General features: G+C 49.4%; 2 protein-coding genes across 2 annotated transcripts in view; one reads left to right on the top strand and one right to left on the bottom strand.

Moving 5' to 3' along the window:
- ZNF362 (zinc finger protein 362) overlaps positions 1–8,557 on the top strand; it is a 30,567-nt gene extending 22,010 nt beyond the window's left edge. Inside the window, exons 6-8 of the mRNA XM_007950420.1 lie at positions 2,994–3,072; positions 3,201–3,359; positions 8,441–8,557. Coding sequence (XP_007948611.1) covers positions 2,994–3,072; positions 3,201–3,359; positions 8,441–8,557 — 355 coding nt within the window. The remainder of the gene's footprint in view (positions 1–2,993; positions 3,073–3,200; positions 3,360–8,440) is intronic.
- Positions 8,558–16,657: 8,100 nt separating this feature from the next.
- A3GALT2 (alpha 1,3-galactosyltransferase 2) lies at positions 16,658–20,706 on the bottom strand. The gene is made up of 5 exons (XM_007950468.1): positions 20,681–20,706; positions 20,395–20,478; positions 20,091–20,177; positions 19,645–19,782; positions 16,658–17,345 (listed from the first exon to the last, which is right to left on the bottom strand). The coding sequence occupies exons 1-5, from the start codon at positions 20,704–20,706 to the stop codon at positions 16,658–16,660; spliced, it is 1,023 nt and encodes a 340-aa protein (XP_007948659.1).
- Positions 20,707–23,656: the final 2,950 nt, after the last annotated feature.

The raw sequence follows: 23,656 nt of genomic DNA, 5'->3' as shown, positions 1-23,656 counted from the left end.
AAGTACCAGGGCACAGACTTCTGGGAAGAGGATGTCTGTGGTGCTTAGGGGATAGGTGACGGGCCTGGCCTGGGAAGGCTGCCCCGATGAAAGAGCTTTGATACTGAGAAAGGAAGGTTGGAGTTAGAGCCCACCCAGAGGAGCCTTGGAAGAAACACCTGTTAATCTCCTTCCCAAAAGTCCCCCGTTGGAAGCCCTCTGGAGTGAGGCTCTGCCCTGACACATATGGGTCATCACAGGTCGGAGTCAACTCAGTGGCAACTGGTTTAGCTGCAAGAAAAGTGCTCTTGGTAGAGGGAACAGCATGGATGAAGGACTTGAGGTCAGAAAGAGCTAAGAGTGCTAGAGGAACAAGTGGAAGACCACAGGGAGAGGGGAGAGGAGAAGCAATGAGAGGAGAGGACTTTAGGGCAGGTGTTGCCCCTGTGCCACTTGACCCCAACCGAATGAGTCCTCTGGCCCTGGAGGGGAATGAGGGCGGGGAAGAATGGGCAGGACTCTGGTCACAGGTGGAGCTGGTCCAGATGACCTTTAAAGTACTTCCACTGTAGATACGGGATCAGTGGCCTGGAAGGGCATCCCTAAACATGGCACACCCAGATTGTGCAGGTAGAACAGGGGTTCTCAGAACCGGGTCAGGCCAGCTCCATGTGGCACGTGTAGGTACAGTCAGTGCACTGGGCCCTGCACTTTGTCCCTGAGACAGCTTGCCCTGCCCTCGGGTTTCCCCATCTAGTAGAGGAGACAGACTTGTATTGTAGGCAGGCCCTAAGAACCAGAGAGGTCATTTCTGGGATGAAGTGTGCGCAGGGGCTCTGGGAGCCCCGCTGTCCGAGGGGACTTGAAGGGACAAGCCAACATTCAGTAGGTGGAGAGGGGGCAGCCTCCTGTCTGAGGACCCAGCCTAGGCCTAGGTGCGGTGAGAGTTTGTGGGAATGGGCAGACCAGAAAGAGTTCCTAACAGTCTCTAAACCTTTAACCAAAACTATCCCCTAAATCTTCTTTAAACATGTTTAAATAGTATATCTAGCTTAATTAGTAAAGAACGTATGCCTTGGGTATTGAGCTCTTTTAAAAGGTGATATATACGAGGCCAAATTGACACCAGTAACTCTAAACATCAATGAGAAGATGATGGAGGCAGTGAGTCTAAGATAATGCTGGAACAATTTGAGTAGAAATTGGGAGATTATTGCTAGAAAATGATACCATAACCAGTGTCACTGAACTGTAAGAGTAGAAATTGTTGAATGGGTGCATATTTTGCTATTTTTTCACCAAAAATAAAATAAATATATATTTTTTTAAATTAAAAATACTTCTCGGGAACTAGGACACAGGGTACATAAGAGGAGGGATGCGAGGCTGGACCACATAATGGGGGGCCTTGAATGACGTGTTAAGGAATTTGCCTTTATCAGTGTTTATAGGAGTATTTTCACTCCACTTTTTGTCCCTCAGTCTAGCACCAGGCCTCAGGACACACTTGCTGATGGGGAAGCAAAGCTGGTCAGCTGGATGGGCTGGGGCATTGGAGCGAAGAAGAGGTGTAGGTTGGCCTGGTCTGGATTCTCCCTCCACTTAATAATACTCATTGGCAAATGAGGCAAACAAGGTTCAGGCCTAATTGGCATTTCACTGCCCACATGGTTGGCACAGAGAATTTTCCAGAATAGAAGTCAAGCCCAGAGTGATAGTAAAAAGGCTTGAGTGTGGAGAGGAGGGAAGGGCTCCCATTCGTGGATGTCAGGCTCTTGAGCTCCATCACTTGGTCAGACCTCACCTGGGCACAAGTGACAAGCACAAGCTGTCAGGCAAAACAGGAAAGACTGCCATCATTCTTCAAGTCTTTGCTCCAATAACACCTCCACAAGGCTCCCCAGTCACCTGATTTAAAACAGCACCCTTCCCTCTCTGGCACCCACGATACCCCTCACCTTGTTCTGTTTTTTTTTTTTTCCCCCACCGCATTTATTACCTTCCACGTGTGATTTACTTATTTTGTTTCTGTGAGGCAGTGGTTTTGTCTGTTTTGTTCACTAGTCTGTTCCAAGTGCCTGGCCTAGTGTGGAGCCTGGCACACGGGACGTGATACAGTAAATGTTGAATGAGTAAGTGGTGATAATACTGGTGAATAGTTACTGGGTGCTGTCTTTGTGCCAACACTGGGCTAAGCCCCTTCCTTTCCTGTGTTAGCTAGTGTAACTGCCACAAATCCCTGTGAAGTAGGGCTGATACATTTATCCCCATTTTGCAAATGAAGAAACTGATTTACCCAAAGTCACATAACTAGTCAATAGAGGAGCCAGAGGAAGACCCCAGGAAGGGGGCCTCTACCCCCCTTTCCACTCCCCGGCCAGCCGCAAAGTATCCACATGGGGGACAGGAGGGGACAGGAAGGACTCAGAGGGATGGAGCTTCAGAGCCATGTTGTCCTGCATTCTCTCAGTAGCTGGGGTAACCATGTAGCCATCATGGACATGTACCTGACATGGAGAGGGGGTAGGGAAAAGAAGCCAGGGGCCATTGCAGCCAAAGGGAAATGTCTTCTCCTGAGGGAAGAGGCAGGGTGGGCAGGGATGGTGGTAACAAAACAGCTGTGAGTCTTTGCCCTTTTAAGTGGTCTGTAGGATGGGTTTATTTTTTAGAAGAAAGGGGCAGAGTCCAGTTTCAGCAAGTCCCAAGGATCAGGCTAGGGGCCTCCATCAGGTCTTTGAGTGGCTGCTGATTGGGGATGGGTTCAGCCAGGCATGTGAGGAGCAGGGAGGTCCTGGTCATAGACAGGCCATGAGAGGCCACAGGAGGAAGAGGTGCCTTTGAAGTTCCCAGCTCTTACCTGGGGCTCACTCTTGGCCGCTGGGAAGAGTGTGTGGGGTGGACACTGGGAGGCTTGGGGGCCAGAGAGGTGGCCCAGGCCAACCATGAGCTTGGGGGCTGGAGCTGGCCCAGGGGGTCTGTCAGGGCCCTCTACCTCACTGGGCTGCCCATTGCAGAATCCACACAGGCGACAGACCCTACAAGTGCCCACATCCTGGCTGCGAAAAGGCTTTCACTCAGCTCTCCAACCTCCAGGTAAGTAGTGCCTACCTGCCTCCTGCCTGCCAGGTGCATAGTTTGCTCCCGCACTCCCAGGGAGCATAAGAAGGGTTGGGGCTGGGGGGCCCTGCCTGTCTCATGACCCCTTGCCGTGCTCCCCACAGTCTCACCAGCGCCAGCACAACAAGGACAAACCCTACAAGTGTCCCAACTGTTACCGGGCCTACTCAGACTCCGCCTCCCTGCAGATCCACCTGTCAGCCCACGCCATCAAGCACGCCAAGGCCTACTGCTGCAGCATGTGTGGGCGGGCCTACACCTCGGTGAGTGCCGGCCCTGCCAGTGCTGGGGTTCCCTGGCATCGCTGGGAGCCCCCTCCTTTCCCTGGGCCTCAGCTTCCTCTTCCTTCTCAGATCTGTACTGACTCTCCCTATTTTCCAGACAAGGAAACTGAGGCCTAGAGGGGGGAAGTGACTCCCTAAGATCACAGTGAGTGGCAAAGCTGGGACTTGAACCCAGGACTTCTACTTCCCAGCTCCGGCTGAGCACCTCGCCCTTACCTGCCCTTAGCCTGTGTTCCTGAGGTGTGGTTCTGTCTAGGCCTGGCTTACCTGGAGAGGATTGGGGAGCCTGGGAGGGAGAAGGGCCTTCCAATTGCTGGTGAAACTGCAACTCCCATCGTGGCCACAAGATGGCACAGTGACCTGGCCCAGAGCCACCCCTCAATTCTCAGGCAAGGCCTGAACAGTACTCAAAAGGTTATCACATCTAGCCCTCATCCCTGGGTAGGAATTTTCACAAAAGGAGGCCTTACGGTACCCAGAAGAGGGAAGCCAGGTGAGTCACTTGTATGTGTGCTCTGGTTAATTAGTAGTTCTGGTTAACAGACCACCTTGTATGCCCAGCATAGAGGTCTTTCAGCCTGTTTCTTCATCTGTAAAATGGAGGAGGTGATAGCTTTTAAGTCATACGGCTGTTGGCTGATAGAATTGGTGGCTAATTAACCTTACCTACTACAATTCTAGTCACTCTGTTTACTGAACACTTGTGCCAGGTACTTGGGAATCAGGAGGAACCAAACAGACACATTCTTTGCCCCTAAGGAGGTTAGCGTCTACTGGAGAAGACAGATAACTAAGTCACCACACGAATAAATATGTAGTGAAAAACCGTGGCAATTGCTACCACAGGGTTTCTCACCTTCAGCACTATTGACAATTTGGAATGCTTTGATGGTGCAGTGGATAAGCATTTGGCTGCTACCGAGAAGTTCAGTGATTCAAACTCACCAGCTCCGCAGAAGGAAGATGGGGCTATCTATTTCCATAAAGATTTACAGCCTCGGAAACCCAATGGGGGGTTGCTATGAGTTGGATTTGACTCAATGGCAGTGAGGTATGTTTTTGTTTTTGTTTTTTAATTCTTTGTTGTAGGGAGCAGGCTCCCTACATTGTAGGATGTTTAGCGGCATTCTTGGCCTCTGCCCACTGATGGGGGGAGTGGCAATGCTCAGTCCCAGTTGTGCCAACTAAAAAGGTCTCCAGACATTGCCAGGTGTCTCCTGGGAGGCAACATCACCTCCAGTTCAGACAGTGTCATAAAGGAAAGGTATGTTTTGAAAGATTAGCAGGGCTCACGGAACGTAGAGAAGGGGACGGGCTCAGGGAGGTCACCTGAGGACATGACGTTTAGATGACTCCTTGAAGGATGATTAGTCAGGTGAAGAGGAGAAAGAAGGGACTGGACCTGCCAAGCAGGGGAACAGTGAGTGCAAACAGCCTGAGGTGGAATGGTCATAGTGTATTTAAGGAAGTAAAGAAACTAGGTCACAGAGGGCCTTGGGGCCCAGGCAGGGAGTTGGGGTACTTTTTCAGATACTGTGGAAAACCATTGGGAAGGAGCTACCAGAAAGGATATTTTGAAAGGTCACTCTAGCTGGAGAGAACATGAGTTGTAGGTGGCGTGGTTAGTGTATTTGTCAGATGCCAGCCAAGGCTACTGCTTGCTAAGGGCTGAGTATGCGTCATTTATCCTTCCCTGGAATAAAAGGGGCAGAGGAGGGAACTGAGAGGCTGACAGGATGTGGCCCAGAGAGATGTGAAGGGAGTCCCAGAGAACTGAGAGTTCCAACTTGCTGGCTGACCTCGGGCCAGGCCCTAACTGTCTTCAGGCCTCACAGCTATGAGCTTCTGTCTGACCTCAGGAGAAGAGCCACAGATCTCACCTGGCCTCAGGCCCACCCTGAACTAGGCTTGGCTGGACCCTTTACACCAGAACAAGAATAATTACCACTGTTTTTTTGTTGCCACTTTAATGGATTAATTGTTCAACTATTTTAGTAAATAAAAGAAACAGAAGAGTGAACCTTCATGTCCCGTTGGCTCCCAGATGCATCCATCCATCTGAGTCCTTACCTACTCTTACTTTTTGAAGTGAAACCCAGATATCATATTATTTCATTTGTGAAAATTTGTAAATTTCTTTTTTGATCTCTAAAGATGACGACTCTTTTTTTCGTATATCCGTAATACCTGTCTCTCTCTCTCTCTCTCTCTCTCTCTCAGTGCTGTAGAGTCAGAGCCGACTCATAGTGACCCCTTGGGTTCCGAGGAGGTAATCACTGTGGAAGTAGATTGGCCAATCTTCCTTCCAAGGAGTGGCTGGTGGGTCTGAACCTCCAGCCTTCTGGTTAGCAGTTGAATACCTTAGATATTAGGCCACCAGAGCTCCCTAATACCTGTATAACACCTAAAAAGAACCATGACTCCATAGTGGCTAAGACACTTGCCTGCTAACCAGACGACTGGCGGTTCAAACCCACCAGCCACTCCTCGGAAGGAAGGTTGGGCAATCCTACTTCTGTAGTGACACTGCCTCGGAAACCCAAGGAGGGGTCACTATGAGTCGGGGCCGACTCGACGGCACATAACAGCAACCCATGTTCACATTTCCATTTGTCTCATGAATACCATAGTTTTATTTATTCACAACTTTATTCTTTAATCAAGATCCAAATGTAGTTTGCTTGCATTGTAACTGGTTGATACATTTCTGAAGTGTCTTCTTTTAAAAAATTCATTTTGGTGGTGAGACTATCCATAGCAAAACAGACACCATTCAGCCTTATCTACATGTGCATTCAGTGACAGATTACATTGTTGCAGTTGTGTAATCATTCTCACCCTTCTTTTCTGAGTTGTTCCTCCCCAATTAACATTAACTCACTGACCCCTAAATTCCTATCTAATCTTTCCAGTTGCTCTTGTGAATTTGATCCCATATAGATAATTCTTCAAAGAACATAATGCTCACGGCAGACCTTTGTTCCTAGTTAAGCTGAACTATTGTTTGGTGTGGTTTTCAGAAGACCTCAGGGGATATTTTTGGTTTACATTTTAAAGATGATCTCAGGGCACTAGTGTCAGGGGTTCATCCAGCCAATCTTAAGTCTCTTTTAATCAGTAGGTTCTGCCCCCCACCACCTTTTTTTTTTCCCTTTGCACCTTACTTGAAGAAGTCTAGTTGTTAGTCCTGTAGTTTTCCAGGTTAGATTTTGCTGATTGCCTTTAATAGCATGCGGCAACCACACTTGAAGAGTTTCTCCACTAGATTCTGAGCACATTGAGGTATGAGGCCAAAGGGTGGCAGGTGGGAAACCAGAGTACCAGCTCTGTGACTGATAAAGGCCAGGTGGGCGGGTGAAGTTCGAGCCTTAGGGCCTGAGGGTGAGGCCCTGGGTGGCCTTGGCCACATCATGGGCATCTCGGGTTGAGTTCAGCAGAGCCTGTGGGGACTTGTGGGGTGAAGTGAGCATAACACAGTTTATATTTCCTAAGCTCACCAAGCAGACTAGGCCACCCTTTACCCTACCCCGCAGTGAGGTCGAGTGAGGGGGTAGAGGCTGGAGTGCCCATTCAAACCACTCACTGCTGTCAAGTTGGATCTGACTCGTAGTGACCCCTCCTTGGGTTTCCGAGGTGGTATCACTATGGAAGTAGATTGCCCAGCCTTCCTTCTGAGGAGTGGCTGGTGAGTTTGAACTGCCAGCCTTCTAGTTAGCAGTCAAATGCCATAGGCTCTACATCACCAGAACTCCCAGACGGCCCGCTACCATCTGGAATAAAATGTAGAGACTGAGTAAGGAGTGCTCCCCTTAAACCTTATTGTTGGTGGGTGCTATGGAGTTGATTGCAATTCACAGTGACCCTGTGTGACTGAGTGGGACTGCCTCGGGATTTTCTAGGCTTTAATCTTCACAGAAGCAGATTGCTACGTCTTTTTAATGCAGAACCGCTGGGTAGGTTCAAACACCAACCTTTTGGTAGGCAGGCAAGTACTTAACTGTGTGCTACCATGGCTTCTTACTAGATACTAACAGCTGTATTCTCATCACCATAGCAACACTTGGAGGTTGTTCATTCACCATCCCTACTTAGAGAGAAGGAAACTGAGGCTCAGAGGAGTGCAATGATGTGTTCATGATCCCACCACTGAAAAATGGTAGAACTAGGTTCAAACCAAGGCCTGCTGCCTTGCCCTTGGTGGGAGCACCATCCAATGGGCGGGGAGTGTGCTTGGTCCAGCAGGCAGGGCTGCAGTTAAGCCAGTACATCCCAGTACAATCAGTTGGTGAGTGGCTGCCAGCTGGGCCCAGGGGAGCCCCAGGTAGGCATCACTCAGGGGAGCCAGCCTGTTTTGTGCCAGGTCTCCAGCCAGCATGCTGTGGGGCTAAGACGCCAGAACGTGAGCCCATGACCCCAGAGCTGTGTCTTCCCACTACCAGCTGGCCCTCCTGCTAAGGAGCCCTCCATTGGCCACTCATGGAACTGCAGCCTCCAGTGCATTCCCTACAAAAATCCATTGTGGACTAGTAGATACTGACTAGGAGCTCTGGTAGCGTAGTGCCTAAGGCATTTGACTACTAACCAGAAGGCTAGCAGTTCAAACCCACTAGCCACTCCTCGGAAGGAAGGTTGGGCAATCTACGTCCATAGAGATACTGCCTCGGAAATCCAAAGGGGTCGCTGAGTCAGGTCCGACTCGACGGCACATAACAACAACAGATTCTGACAGTGACCCCACGTATGCATAGAACTGCACTCCGTAGGGTTTTCAATGGCTATACTCATAGAAGTAGATCATCCCTGAGTGAATTCAAACTGCCAACCTGTCGGTTAGTTGCCAGTTGCCATTGAGTCATTTCCGACTCACAACAACCCCGTGTACAGAGTAGAACTACTCCATAGGGTTTCCAAGGCTATACCTTTGGGAAGCAAATCACCAGGTCTGTCTTCCAAGGCACCTCTGGGTAGATTTGAATTACCAACCTTCCAGTTAGTAACTGAGTGCAGACCGTTTGCACCACCCAGGGGCCACATGTTCTGAATCGCTCCCTTGCCCACAGGAGACCTACTTGATGAAGCACATGTCCAAACACACGGTGGTGGAGCACCTGGTGAGCCATCATTCACCCCAGAGGACCGAGTCCCCCGGCATCCCGGTGCGAATCTCCCTCATCTGAGCCGACTGGAGGCACGCCCCGCCCGGCCCGCTGGCAAATGCAGACCCAGGCAGCACCAGGCCCTAGCTCTCTGGGGGCCTCCAGGAACAGCCGAGCTCTCATGTCCTTCCCGACCTTTCAGGAGGCCTGGGCCGCAGAAGCCCGACCTCTCAGGAGGCCTGGGCTGCAGAGGCCCTACCCGGTGCGGCTCCGGGGCGACCAGGCCAACCTCAAGATTCTGGACTGTTTTGGTGGCATCCAAAGACGATCTCAGAGCACTTTGAATCTCTCTGTTGAGTTTTCTTTTTGTTCCCCACCCTACGCTTTCTTCACTTTTTTTCTTTTTTTTTTTTAAGTTTGTTTTGGAAATGACAGAAAAAAGATATTTATTGGCCAAGACGTTGGTGCTGCTAAGACCGAGAAATTAAAAGAATCGGACAGATAGACACAGAGAACCAGAGGGCAGCGTGGGACCTTCTCTTGCCACAGCCTCAAGTCTTGAGGGAAGGCTCAGGCCAGGTTTCTGGGCTACATAGGGGATCCCCAGGTGGGAGGGGGCAGGAGGCAGCTGGAGTGAGCTCCTCAGCCCTGGCTGCCCAGCTAGCACCTCTCCAGCTGTGCCCTGGGCATCACTGAGCAGAGGAATGAGGCAGCTACCAAAGCTGCCCAGGCTTCAGGAGGCAGAAACCAGAGAGGGGCCAGGAGATCTGCAGGACCAAAGGGTGCAGTGATGGGCTGGGTTGGGCGGCAGGCCCAGGGAAGTGGGGTAGGGGTGGGCTGGGTGAGACCTGGCTTCCCGCTGCCCCGAAGACCACCCCAGTCTACCTCGGTGCTGGCCAGGAAATCTATCGGCTACCTCTCCCGCCATCCCAGACTGTGGGCAGGGGACAGGGAGGGAGTGGGCCTGGAGCTAGAACCGCCCCCTCCAGAATTTTCTCCAGATGGGGGCAGTACCCAGGGAGGGGTTATTAGTCTTCCCTGCCATGGAGGGGGAGATTCCCAGCCCAGGCCCTAAGCCCCTCGGCAGGGAAGGGATCCTCGGGGAAGAGGGTCCCAGGAGCAGATCCTGCCCCCAGCCCCCACAGACACCCCAATCTGAAAGCCATGCGTGTCCATGTATATAGGAAACATGTACAGAGCCCGGAGAAGCCCCCCCACAACATCCCCCAGGAAAAAAAAAAGAAAGCTAGACAGAAACTCATCTATATATTCTGTATCTGGAGTTCCGTTTTGAATATTAACTGTGTTATTTTTATACACTTTTTAAGCCTTAACTCGCCATCGATTTACCAGTTTAACGTTTCCTGGGGTTTCTTTTCCCATGGGGTTCTCTGCCCCCACCCACCCCCTTTGTTTGACTTGCGTCGTCTGATACTCAGTATTGTAGCTTTTCGTCCGCATGTTACTACCCTGTAAATACGCTGTTATACATACTGTTAACACCCCTTTGCTTTTTTCTATGGGACCTCCAGGCCACCATACTTAGAACTAGTTACCTTATTAAAAAAGAAAAAACATTCTGTTGGCTTCTCAGTCTGCATCTTGGTGGCAGGGAGGTGAGGGCAGGTGCCCCTCAGACACGTCAGGAAAGAAGTTTGCATTATATTTTAAAAAGGGGATGGGGAGCAAAAGAAAAATCAAATGTGGGGGGAAACACTAAAGGGGCAAGGACAAAGGAATTACAAACCCTCTGCTCTTTGTATTTCTCTGTTGTGAATAAACTGTACCTGCACCCGGGTGGCGCTGGTGTGTGGCGTGCTCTGTGCGAGGGTGGGGCTGGGGGGCACCTTTCCACTGCTCCTCTCCCCTCCCCCGCCCCCCAGACTTGGGGAAGAAAGGAAATGATCCCCACTGTGAGCCTGACCCTGAGTTAAGTGCTTTATGTTCATCATCACATGAAGACACCTGTGAAATGGGTGTGATGTGGGGTAGACATGCGTTTAATCCTGGTCTGCCTGGTTCTGACCTTTTTAAAAGATGTGGTAGGCCCTCCAATGAAGTTCACTGCCCCCGCTTCCAAAGGGGCAGACATCTAGTGACCCCCACACCCTTTGGGGGTCCATCATGAGTACTCTGAAGTGTGGAAATATTCCAGTGACTGGGGGCCCTCAAGAAGCCTCTCACACACATTTTCCTTGTAGAGGTTACTGTTTTGATTGGGAGAGAAGTGCAGGAATTAATTGGACAGAGTCTGTCAGGGCCATCGCTGTGCTAGATATGAGGAAAGGAGATGAATCGCCAACAGCTCATCTTCTGGAAGTTCACTTCTTCCTCGGAGCCCTCACAGTCCTTGGGTGTCCAGACCTGGTTGCAGGTGATGGATGGTAAGCCCAACCAAATGGAGGTTTATGGGCTCATGAACAGGGCAGTGCAGGGATCAGGCCAGGACTCAAACAATGTCTCTCCAGCTCTCCACTAGGAGCTCTGGTGGTGCAGTAGTTAAAGCATTCAGCTGCTAATCAGAAGATAAGTAGTTTGAACCCACTGGCCACTCCATGGGAGAAAGGAGGCAGTCTGCTTCCATCAACATTCACAGCCTCGGAAACCCAATGGGGGCAGGGCAGCTCTACTCTGTTTTACAGGGGAAAAAAACATTGCCATCAAGTCGGATCTGACTCACAGCAACCCCTCCTTGGGCTTCCAAGGCGGTATCACTACGGAAGTAGATTGCCCAACCTTCCTTCGGAGGAGTGGCTGGTGGGTTTGAACTGCCAGCCTTCTGGTTAGCAGTCAAATGCCTTAGGCACTACGCCACCAGAATGACTATGAATCAGAATCAACTCAACAGCAGTGGGTGTGGTTTTGGAGCTCTCCCCTTGGTTCTGTTCTCAGAGTCAGTGTCATCCTTGCAGCCCAGTAGGGTCACCAGCTCCAGCCTCATGGCCCCCAAGTTTGCATCAGAACCGCTGCCTCTCTCCCAGAAGCCTCAGCAAAAGTTGGGTCATCTTGATTCTGATCAGATCAGGTACCATCCTTGAACCAATTACTCAGCAGGAGAATGTGAATGGCTTACGCCCAGGCCCATGCTGTAAGCCTGGAGCAGCTGGTGAAACCCTCCTTTGAAGTAACATCTCTTCAAGAGAAAAACGGGGTGTGTTAACATCAGACATCAGAAGAAGGAACGGCTGGCAGGCAGCCAAGAACCAGCATGCTTTGTGTAATCTCACAGTCCTTACATCTTTCTTTGAAATTGGCCCCTATTGTGCCTGCCCTGTGCTATGAAAGGAATGGGTTCTGGCAGCCATATTTGTGTTACGTAACCCAGTCCCAGCCACAGCTGATTGACCAAAGCAGGACGCCTGACTCAGAGGGACTCAATCTGCAGACAGCCGGGGGTGTGCTGCCTCTTCAGCCTCATGAGAGCAGATTGTGTCCATCACTTCCCAGCTCCACATTCAGTGACTTTAAATCAGCCATAGTGGGATTTACACAACAGAAATTGGCAAACACTCTAAATCAGGCTTTTTTTTTTTCCTTAGCCAGTTGGCCAGTTGGTTAACATTTACCACACAAGTAGTTAAGTGCTTGACTATTAACAACTATTAATGAACCTTTATGTTCATCATCAAGTCAAGGAGTAATTTTTTACCAGGGATGTGGGAGAGAAATGTAATTAACGCTGGTCTGCCTGGTTCTGAAGCCTTTTTGGATGTGCTGGGTCCTCCAGTGAAGTTCACTGCCCCTATTTCTAGAAGGGCAGATAGGTCGAGTCACCTCCACACCCTTTTGGGGGTCCATCATGAGTCTATCTTGACTATTAAAGGTTAACAGTTTAAACCCACTCAGAGGTGCACTGGAAGAAAGGCCTGGTGATCTGCTTCCAGAAGATCACAGCCTTGAAAACCCTGTGGAGCACAGTCCTGCTCTGACACACTAGTTGCCATTAGCCGGAAATGACTCGACGGCAACAGGTTAAACATTTAGCAGCACACCACTGAATGCAGTCCACTTTCCCTTTCCACAGGTTAGGAACTAGTGAGTTCTAAGTATTAGACATGAATCGATTAATTTAAGCCTCACATGCACTGTTACGGATTGAACTGTGTTCCCCAAAAAAGAGATGTTGAAGTCCTAATCCCTGTACCTGTGAATGTGACCCTGTTTGGAAAGAGGGTCTTTGAAGATGTTATTAATGTGATCATTCAATGGATGAGGAATGAATCAATCAGGAGATGGCAAACCCTGTAGACTGGAGGCTGGAGTGGCTGTGTAGGCCCAGACATCAACAGAAGGATAAAGGAGGCAGAGAAACACACAGATGGACAGAGAATGTGGACAGCCCGCCAGTGGCAGCCTCTGTTCTGACTTTCAGTCTCCATCCTCTGGCCAGGTTAAATTTCCTGTTTTGTTCTCACATCAGTGATTTTAAATTGCTGGTGGTAAGTTAAGTAACCTTTTTGTGTCTGATTTCCTCACCTGTAAAATGGGAGGAATAATAGTAATGAATTTACAAGGTGGATATATTCATTTCTTATGGCTGCCGTGACTAAGTACCACAAATTGGGTGGCATGTAAGAACAGAAATTTATTATCTCAAGTTCTAGAGTCTAGAAGTCCAAATCAGGGCGTCAGTGATGCTGATTCCTTGTGAGGGCTCCAAGAGAGAAACTATTCCATGCCTCTCTCCTGGCTTCTAGTTGTTGTTGTTGTTGTTGTTATGTGCCATCGAGTCCAGTCAGACCTGACTCATAGCGACCCCCTCCTTGGGTTTCCAAGGCAGTATCACTATGGAAGTAGATTGCCCCATCTTCCTTCCAAGGAGTGGCTTCTAGTAGCTCCAGGCATTCCTTGGCTTGCAGCCACAGGTCACATGATCTCATTCTTCTATCTCTGTCTGTGTTTCTTCTCCTATTTTATAAGCACAGCAGTCATACAGGATTAGGATCCATCCCACTCCAGTATGACCTCATGGTAACCAAACTAATAACCCAAAACCAAGAAACTAGCAACATCACCACCCAATTTTCAAACACAATCACATTCACAAGCACAGGAGTTAGGACTTCAACATATCTTTTTTTTGGGGGGGGGGGCAGGTAGGTGGTGGGACAATTCAATCCTTAACAGTGGATGTGAGTGAGGATTAAAGGAATCAATACATGGCTGATGTTTAGAACTGTACTTGGTACACAGTAAGCACCCAATATAAATGTAGTTATTTTTCTTACTTGGTGTAGCCTGGTGAATCTGTGTTCCTTACAATCAATGATCCCTAGGTTGACCTTGTTTGGGACTCTCCAGAGGTGGCATCTGAGCTGCATAGCAGAGGAAGGCAGTTGGAACAAGTGAAGATTTTACATGTAGCGGCAACACCAAGGGACATGGGGGGTCTGATTTTCACCCGCTCACCTGTTGAGGGTGTGAGAGAGAATGTCCTGTGGGTCCTCCTAGCATAGGTGCTGAGGACAGAACTGATAAGGAAGTCCACAGTCTATAGTTGGCAGCTCTGGTGGTGTAGTGCCTAAGGCATTTGACTGCTAACCAGAAGGCTGGTGGTTCAAACCTACCAGCCACTCCTCGGAAGGAAGGTTGGGCAATCCACTTCCATAGTGATAACGCCTCGGAAACCCAGGAGGGGTTGCTATGAGTCAAATCTGAATCCACGGCACTGGTTGCGGTTGCAGTAGTCTATAGTTGCAGAAAGACTCCCTTCTTGGACTTTTGCTTTAGTCACCACTCTCTCCTTAGACTTTTGAGCTGCTTGGGTGAGAAAAAAACAGACACTCCATTGCTTCTGAGTCAGTTCTGACTCATGGCGATCTCACATGTTACAGAGTAGAACTGTGCTCCATAGGGTTTCCATGGAAGCAGATTGCCAGGCCTTTGTCCCATGGAGTTGCTGGGTGTGTTCAGACCTATTAACCTTTTGGTCTGCAAACCATTTGCACCATCCAGGGGACTTGGGTAAGGTAAAGGAGGCCACTATTCCCAAGAAGTTGCCCCACCTGCAGCTTCTTTGAACCCTCTCCACCAACAGCACCAGGCTACCCCCAGCTTGGGATGTGGAAACCCACAACTGTGCCACTTATTTCCCTTGAAAAAAGGAAATGATTGTTCTTTGGTGAGTCCGTTGGACTCCATGAACTTGCTGGAGAAGGGGTAGGTGAGAAGAGGGAACAGGCAAGTGACATTTTCTGAAGAAGCACAATAACTCCTGCAAGGAGTGATTAGAATCCCCACTTTACATATGAACAAACCAGTGAGAATAAGGAATTTGTCCACAGTCACAGAATTAAAGAGGTGCTGATTCATGTCTATATCTTACCAGCCCAAGAACTGATCTCCAGGGGCCTCGGGGTTAAGTTCAGTGTGAAGGTTGCAGGGTAAGTTGGAGGATATTTTTCCACTAGAGGAGGGGCTCTACCACCTCTATAGTCATCATGCAATAACCTATTCTTAGGCACACATGCCTCATTTTCATAATTAATCCAGACCAAAGGCCTTCCGGGTTTTGCCATTCTAATTTAGGTAAGAGGCCCTGGGGAATTTGGAATTGCTACTGAAAGGGGAGAGAGCTATTTTATATTAACAATAACTTAATCTGCTTGTAAAAATTATCAGATTGTGAAAATCCTCAGGGTTGGGCCAGGTAAATACTTGGCATTGCTGCCATACCTGGGAAAAATAGAAATGTAATAAAAAACCCTCAAACTCACTGCTATCAAGTTGATTCCAACTCACAGTGACCCCTTGGGTTTGTGAGGTGGTAAATCTTTACAGAAGTAGATGGCCAGTCTTCCTTCCACAGAGTTGGGTTTGAACCACCAACCTTCTGGTTAAGTAGTCAAATGCCTTAGGCACTGTACCACCAGAGCTCCAGAAATGCAAGGTGGATGAGAATGCTAAAGGACCTTGGAGACCTGGTAAGGAAGCCCACCCTCTCAAGGCCCAGTTTTCCCAGTTGTCAGACAGTATCTCAGGGGCTCCCAGTGATTTACCTATCTCCTGTGGTCTGTGTCCAGAGGAAGAAGCCACTTTTCCTGAAGGTCCAGACGGCTTCACACTCCCATTCTGAGTCTTTTTTTTTTTTTTTTTTACCCACACTCCATGTTGTTGTTGTTGTTGTTATGTGCCATCGAGTCAGACGAGACTCATAGCGACCCCTCCTTGGGTTTCCGAGGCAGTATCACTACAGAAGTAGATTGCCCCATCTTCCTTCCGAGGAGTGGCTGGTGGGTTTGAACCGCCAGCCTTCTGGTTAGCAGTCAAGTGCCTTAGCCACTATGCTACCAGGAGTCTAGATAGCAGCCATGGGGGAGAAAACTTACCTCCCAGAATGTGGCCAAATTTAGCACAATCAGTGGTGAGGCCAGAAAATGTCATTTTTGTGGACTTTGGGCCTGTAGGAAAAAGGGCCATAAGGATAATATTGCAATAAATTACTTTTATTTTGTTGTTATATCAGCTGTGATTCATGCAACCTTGTGTATAACAACGATACGACCTTGTATTAGTTCAGTATGTACAAATTCTTTATGATTATGGGTAAAAGGGCAAAGCCATGACTCCAGGTCACTTCCAATTCTCCATCTGTAGCTCACGCCCCAACGCAGCACTATTTGGCCTGAGGTGCCAGTCATCGCACCCCATGGCTGACATCACACACTAATTCATAGTTACATCCTCTGTGTCCTTAGGTAGTTATGATTCCTCTTTGTGCCTCAGTCTTATCTAAAAAATGTGACTAAAATATCCCTTCAGGAGGCCTCAGATGAATTCAACTGGATTAGAGGTGAAAGTCTGTAGAATACCAGCCTGAGGCACTGTTGCAGTTTTTGCTGAAAGAGGGAAAGGAGGTCTTTCTCTCCAAGGAAGTTAGAAGCTCCCAGAGGCCAGGTCCTCCCTCTTCTTGTCCCTCCCCCCAGAGGTAGGGGTAGGTTCTCTTCAGCCAGTATGTCTCTGCTCCCCTCCACCCCAAGCCCTGCGTGCAATGCTGCTTGCTGAAGGGTCCCCTACTGGCTTCTGGGTCTTCCTTTCCTGTTACTCTCACTCCACACAATCCAGGTGTCAAAGATGCTCTACCTGGAAAGGTTTGGCTAGGAGTAGATGGGTCCCAGAGAAGAGGGCCAGACACCACGCTGCGGCCAGGAGCCGCCCTGAGGCCGGCCCTGGCCCGGATACCTAGTAGCGCACCAGGGCGTATTCCTTGGTTGCCCAGAGCAGGCGCGGGCGGTGAATTTCGGCCCGCATGCCGATTTCCGAGCTCCAGCAGAACTCAGGTGACAGGACTTTGGCAGGTTTCTGCAGCCAGAAGAACTTGTTGAGGTGGCTCTCGTCGTGCCAACGCGCCTCGACCCCGCGCGCGCGGTCCTGCCGGATGGCCTGTGCGCAGTGCGCAGTAAGCCGGCGCAGCGCTGCCACGCTGCCTCCAAACACGGCCGCGTGGTAGTAGAAGTCGCCCTGGTCAAACGGTAGCGCGGCGGCTGAGCGTGCATCGCGCTCGAAGGGTAGCAGGCGCTGCGGCCAGTGGTAGTGCCAGGCGTGCAGCTGTGCCACAGACTCAGCCAGAGCCTCAGGCCCGAAGGCGCCACTGAAGTGCTGGTCCACGTCCATGCAGAACACAAAGTTCGCCTCGCGGCCCAGCCGTCCGCTCAGCGCTACGTGAAGCCTGCGCATGCGCTCCATGGACACATCCTGCCAGCGCCGCTCGCGGTCCACGCGCTCCACGCGCAGCTGGCGGCCCTGGCCTAGCGCCACGCGTGGCACCGCTGACGGGCGCTCTGTAAACACGTAGTACACCACGCGCAGACCCACCATGAAATGCTGCTCAGCTGTCTCCAGGAAGCGCGCCAGATACTTCTCCAGATACCTGCCGGTGGGAAAGAGAGGACAGGCGGGCATTTGGGAGGGTGCGTGGATGGTGCAGGGAATCAAAGTCAGTCTGAACGACCCTCCCCACGTTGCCTTGCTTAATTACACCCTTTACCCTCCTCCCCCAATTCTTGTCTTTAATCCTTTGCCACAAATAAAATCTTTGTAATCCTACCACCTCAGTTCCTGGAACTCCAGAATCCTCTAATTTTTCAATTTTGGCTTGGCAGATTAAAAATGGCTGCAAACTACCTTTCCTATCCTGGACAGATAGGGGTCCGTGGCCTCTCCCTTGAATAAGGGCTTTCCTGTGACTGTTTTGATCAATAGAGTACCAAGGAAGTGATGCTTTGCCAGCAACATTAGCCTTTGTCTTTTTAGAGCTCTAAGCTGTTGGTAGCATAGTGCCTAAGGCACTTGACTGCTAACCAGAACGCTGGCGGTCCAAACCCACCAGCCACTCCTCGGAAGGAAGGTTGGACAATCTACTTCTGTAGTGATACTGCCTCAGCAACCCAAGGAGGGTTAGCTATGAGTCGGTCTGATTCCACGGCACATAACAATAACAAGAAGCTGTTCCAGAACTGTGGTGCTACCGTGCTGTGAGGAAGCCCAAGGTAGCCTTGTAGAGAGGGATCTCCCATCAGTCTTTAGCAGTTGTAGTCATCTCATTAGAGACCTTGATATCTTGGAGCAAAGAGGACCCTTTTCTGCTGGGCCATGTCAGAATTGCTGACCCACAAAATCATAAGATATAATAAATTGTTTTAAATTGCTGAATTTGGGGTAATTCCTTATGTAGATTACCTGAATCCTTATGATACTGAAAATTTTGTATTAACAGAAACTTAGGATCCTAGAGTTTTGAAATAAGTAATAATGCCTAACATTTTTTAATATTTATCATATGGCAGAAACTGTTCTAAGTCTGTGTGCATTATCCTCACAATTTATTATTACTTCAGTTTTTCAGATAAGGAAACTGAAACACAAAGAGCTTTAGTAACTTGCACAAGTATACCCATGAATAAGTCTTAGCACCAGCATATGAACCCAGCTTCACATACTGCCAGCTTAAAATCTGAGCCTGTTTCTTTGCCTGTACTTTCTCTCTTCCTCATGGAGCTGTGGGAAGCTGGAATCGAAGACCTTGGAAGCCTCAGAATCCTACTGTATGGATTCACAAAACCTTGAAACTTAGTCTCCTAGACCTCAGGACCTGAAATTTCTGGACCCTGAGACTCTGGCACCTAGGGTTGATTCAAGAAGTACTCCTTAGCATTCCTGACAAAAGGGGGGCGGACTGAGACCCCAGGAGAGGCCATGGCCCCCAAGCGACCCAGCAGCCCTTAGCACTTGGTCCTGTTTGCCTCCTTGCCTCCCAGGGACCCTTCTGGAAGGTAGATACTCAGCTTGGACACTCCCTCCCATTCATAATGAGGAGGTCAATATCTCCACCATTTCTTCTCCACTTTCCATTCCTAGTTACTTCTCACACTTGGAGGCCCACCCATTGTGCTGGCCATTCAGTTCTTTGCTCACTGCTGTAGAGATCCTGTTCTCCATTCTCCCTAGCCACCTGCTCCCATGGCCACTCCCTCCAGTTGGTCATCATCAGCTTCTATTCTGCCTCCAAAATTGTACCCTGACCTATCCCACTCTGAGCATCACCTGATTCTTCCATCTTACTCTTTACCCTCTGAATATTCCTACCTCACTAAGTCCTCTGATCTGCTGACCCTACCACTTTCTCAATATTCATCACCCCTCCTCTCTTCATTTCCCTCTTAACCCAACTTGGATTCCCTGGTCCATCAGTAATAATTACTCCTTAGCAGAACTCTGCAGCTCCCCAGCCCCTCTCCATCAGAGATGAAGTACTGTGTACTGGCACCTGCCCAAGCCTGTGTGTGACCTCCAATGGGCACTGCACCCAAGTCTTCCCTTCTGTTTACCCAGTTGCTTTCCCATCTCATGACTCACCTCACTGTCATTTTCTCACCACAAACCTGGTAATGCCTCCATATGGGACAGCTCCAGCCTCCAGGCAGCTTCCTTCTAGGACATGGTTCTGAGCTCCTGGCTATCTGTGCTGGGTGGGCTTGATAGTGTTGGTATCCAGGAGGTAGTGGGGGTTGGTCCTGCCCCCACCCAGGGAGCCTGAGACAAGGGGTGCTATCTTTGTCCCCTGCTTCACCTTGGGTCCCATGGCACAGGGTGCCCCCATCTCTTACATGCCATGAATGCCCCTACCCCACTCCCTGCCTGGGCAGCACCCTCTGCTCCCCAAGCCTTACCTGCCTACAGCAAAGACGGTCAGCCCAATGGTGAGGTTCTTCTGTCTAGCCTGTTGCTGGGCCACAGCTGGGTCAAAGATGCCATCCCAAATAATGGGGGCCCCCCAGGAGGTGCAGGTCAGGACTTCAGGCCGGGCCCTGGCCGGGGCAGGGTGGAGATAGAGGTTTATCAACCTTCCCACTTGATGCATGCTTGCTGCCACCTCCCCAGTGCTGTGGGCATCCACAACGAATCAGACCCAGTGCCTACCCTGAGCAGCCTCTACACAGAACTGACACAGATAGGTGCAGAACTGGGAGATATGTGCCCTGAAGGGGCCACTGGGGCTGGTGGGCTGAGTGTCTGGCTCTGCGGGAGTGAGGGATGTGAGATGTTCAGGGACACTGAGCCAGAGCTGTGCTGAATAGGTGGGCATTCTAGGGTGGGAGGGATGACAACTCCTTACCAGGGACGCAGGAGACCCGTGAAATTGTCACTCAGGGGCATTCTGGCCAAAGGGCAGGTACCCATGGGCATGAAGACTTCCAGTTGCCTATGGGGTAAGGGGCTGCAGTGAGCCAGCTTGTCTTCAGAGCCCTCTTGTTTTGCTCCTTCCAAGGAGGGAGAGCCCACAAGGACCACTGCCCCAGGCTGAGAAGGCTATCACCCTCCATCCCTGAAGAAGCCACTTAGTAAGTAGATCTATAGGGTTTCAACCTCCAACCTGGTGGGCCCCACCACCACCTCGAGTGCTGGGGAGGAGATTGTACCTGACTACAGGGAGCCCATACAGAAGCAGGCCTAGGGTACCAAGTGTGAGTAGGATCAGCAACCAGAAGATTCTCTTCCAGGCCCTGGGAAGAGGGGTGTCATCAGCAACTCATTTACACACACACACACACACACACACACACTTATGTAATTTTAAATTTTCCTTTTATTAAATTCTCTGTTCACATGGCACAGACATTCAAAGGAGTAAAAAGGTATATGGAGTGAAAAGTATTTCCTGTTTCCAGCTACCCAGTTCCTCCGCATGGAGGAAACCGGTGTTACCAGTTTTCTGTGTCCTTTTCAGACATAGCCTATGTATATCCAGGCAAGATATATATATATATCTGGTGCACAGTAGTTAAAGCATTAGGCTGCTAACCAAAATATTGGTGATTCGAACCCACCAGCCACTCCACGGGAAAAAGATGAGGCAGTCTGCTTCTGTAAAGATTTATAGCCTTAGAAACCCCATGAGGCAGTTCTACTCTGTCCTATAGGGTCACTATGAGTCGGAATTGATTCGATGGTGGTGGGTTTTGGTATTTAATATATAAATTACATGGCAGCAAGTGCACACACGCACACATACACTTGCTCTCCCTCTTTCTTTTGCCCCCATAAATGGAGCACAGTAGACATGCTGTTCTATATCTTGAGCTTTTCACTGAGCATTGTATCTTCAAAGTTATTTCATCTCAGCCAAAAGAGCTTAAAAAGCTTCTTAACCCTTTTTTTCCAGCTACCTAATATGCAGTTGATTGGCGCTAACTAAGTAATTTACCTAACCAGGCTCCTTCTGATGAGTATTTAAATTTCTAATCATTGCTTTTCCCAGCAGCACTATGACTAGGGCAGGCTTGAGGGCAGAAACAGTAGGAATTGGGATGCTTAGCCTGGGCGGAGGGTAAGACTGACCTTGAACAGGAGGAGAGGCCAGGAGGAGATGCAGGGAGTTTGTGGCTTGGTGGTTAGGAGTTGAGAGCTGTCTGGGATTTAGAGCTGAGTTGCTGGGCTGTGTTGAGAGCTGGCAGCGGTCAGGGCCCAGTCTGTGGTGGCTCCAGCAGAGCCCAGCGGCCTCATTCCTGGCTCAGAGGAGGCGGACTGGTGGATTTGTCCACAGTTGGTTGTTTTCCAGGAAGATGCAGACTGTTGAGAATAAGCTCCTCCTCGGAACTCATCCCACCTTCCCCAACCCCATGGTGTACCTTTGCCTCTAAAGAGCCTGGAACTTTAATGGTGACTGTGGTGGTTAAGTTTATGTATCAGCTTGGCTGGGCCTGGTTGACTGGTTGGGCAGCTCTATGTAGTATTCCCCACAATGAGACTGGTCATCAGCTCCATGGAATCTACTGTGAGCAGCTGAGTAGCTGTCTTAGGGATGTGGTCCGCTTTCTGTATATAAGGAGAAGCCTTGGGGAATGGTCTCTAGTTTATGGCATGCTTGAACCCTGCATGTAGCCGTGTTGTTGTTCAGCAGCCTGCCATGCTCTGATAACCTTGGAACTTACAGTGGACTTGAATTAATGGCCTGCTGTGTTTGGTAACATCGGGACTGTGCTGTTTTACTTGTCAGCCTTGGGCTTGTCAGTCTCAGTAGCCAGAAGCTATCTGAGTGAAGAAAAGCCTCTAGCTCCAGTGGGTCAGGAGCAGGAGGCAGAGCTGAAGCCCAAGGCTGAGGGGCTTTCACCAAGCCCCTAGAGCTTGGCACTTGGAACTTGGACTTAATGCCTCCAAACTGTAAGAGAATAAACTCCTATTTGTGCAGCCATTCCTTTTGCGATATATTCCTGTCAGAGTGGCACAAGGTAACCAGAACAGTGACCAACATGGACACTGGAGCCAGATCCCTGGGTTTGAAGGCCAGCTCCATCGCTTCTTAGCATTCTGACTTGGGCCAGGTTATGGACCTCTTTGTGCTTCAGTCTCCTTATCTATTAAATGGAGTTAATAAGAACACTTCTGTTATGGATTGAACTGGTGGTGTAGTGCCTATGGCTTTTGACTGCTAACCAGAAGGCTGGCAGTTCAAACCCACCAGCCACTCCTCAGAAGGAAGATCAGGCAATCTACTTCCATAGTGATACTGCCTCAGAAACCCAAGGAGGGGTTGCTATGAGTCAGATCCAACTTGACAGCAGTGAGTTTTTTTTTTTTTGTTTTTTTTTTTGGTGTCCCCAAAAAGTGTGGGTTGTAAATCCTGATCTCTGTAACTGTGCTTATAATCCCATTTGGGAATGGGTTTTCTTTGTTGTGGACTCTTGACAAGAGGCCATCTTAGTGTAGGGTATGTTTTAAGCCAATCACCTTTGAGACATGAAAAGAGCCAATTAGGACAGAGAAGCACAGATGGGGGAAGTTGGATGCCATGCCACATGAAGATCACTGTGACTGGCAAGGGATGGAAGCTGAAAAGAGACAAGGACCTTCCCCCAGAGCCAACACAGAGAGAAAGCCTTCCTCGAGAGCCGGTGCCCTGAATTTGGAGTTCTGGCCTCCTAAACTGTGAGAAAATAAATTCCTGCTTGTTCAAGGCTCCCTCTTAGGTTTCTGTTATAACCATACTAGATAACTAAGGCTAATGAACAAATCTCTCCTTACCAATGCTCCTTACCAATGAGAATGGCCAGACTTCATCTCACTTTGGTCAAGTTGTCAGAGGGGACCAGTCCCTAGCAAAGGAGATCATGCTTGGTAACGTAGAGGGTCAGTGAAAAAGGGGAGAACCCTAGAAGAGATGCATCAACCCAGTGGCTACAACAATGGGCTCAAGGATAGCAACAATTGTGAGGATGGCGCAGGACCAGATGGTGTTTCATTCGGCTATACATAAGGTCACTATGAGTCTTAACAAGTTCAATGGCCCCCAAGAATAACAACAGATACCTAAGACACTTTCCTTGAAGGGTTGTTGTGGACATCAAGTTAAGACATGCTAAGTGCTTAGAACAAGACCATGCACAAAGTTATAGCTCAGTACATGTTAGCATTGTTGTTGTTGATGATGATGATGATGACCATTCTTGAACAAACCTTCATCATTCCCTGGGCAACCTCCCAACTTCATTCCCTGCTCTACAAATACTTCCAAAATCTGGCTCCCCCTGGCCTCCTTCAAGAAGCCTGCCTTCATCAGCCCCTCTTTGCCCTGCCTTTTCTGCTACCCCACCCTCACCCCCTTTAACAACATTCCTTGGATTGTTTGTCTTTTTGTTATTGAGGTGTTGGAGTGTTCTATAAATTCTAGAGATAAGTCCCTTG

This window comes from Orycteropus afer, unplaced genomic scaffold (genome assembly GCF_000298275.1).
Source record: "Orycteropus afer afer isolate SDZICR_OR568_19922 unplaced genomic scaffold, OryAfe1.0 scaffold00272, whole genome shotgun sequence".
Taxonomy (NCBI): domain Eukaryota; kingdom Metazoa; phylum Chordata; class Mammalia; order Tubulidentata; family Orycteropodidae; genus Orycteropus; species Orycteropus afer.
This window is presented reverse-complemented; position numbering and strand designations above follow the sequence as displayed.

What these genes read in the sequence shown, in the direction of transcription:
- A3GALT2 (XM_007950468.1), bottom strand. Translation starts at nt 20,706, where the DNA reads ATGTCTGAAAAGGACACAGAAAACTG. An exon ending in GAAAAGGACACAGAAAACTG is followed by an intron (nt 20,479 to 20,680) that starts GTAACACCGGTT and finishes CCCTCTTCCCAG; the next exon opens with GGCCTGGAAGAGAATCTTCT. An exon ending in ACGGGTCTCCTGCGTCCCTG is followed by an intron (nt 19,783 to 20,090) that starts GTAAGGAGTTGT and finishes TGCCCCGGCCAG; the next exon opens with GGCCCGGCCTGAAGTCCTGA.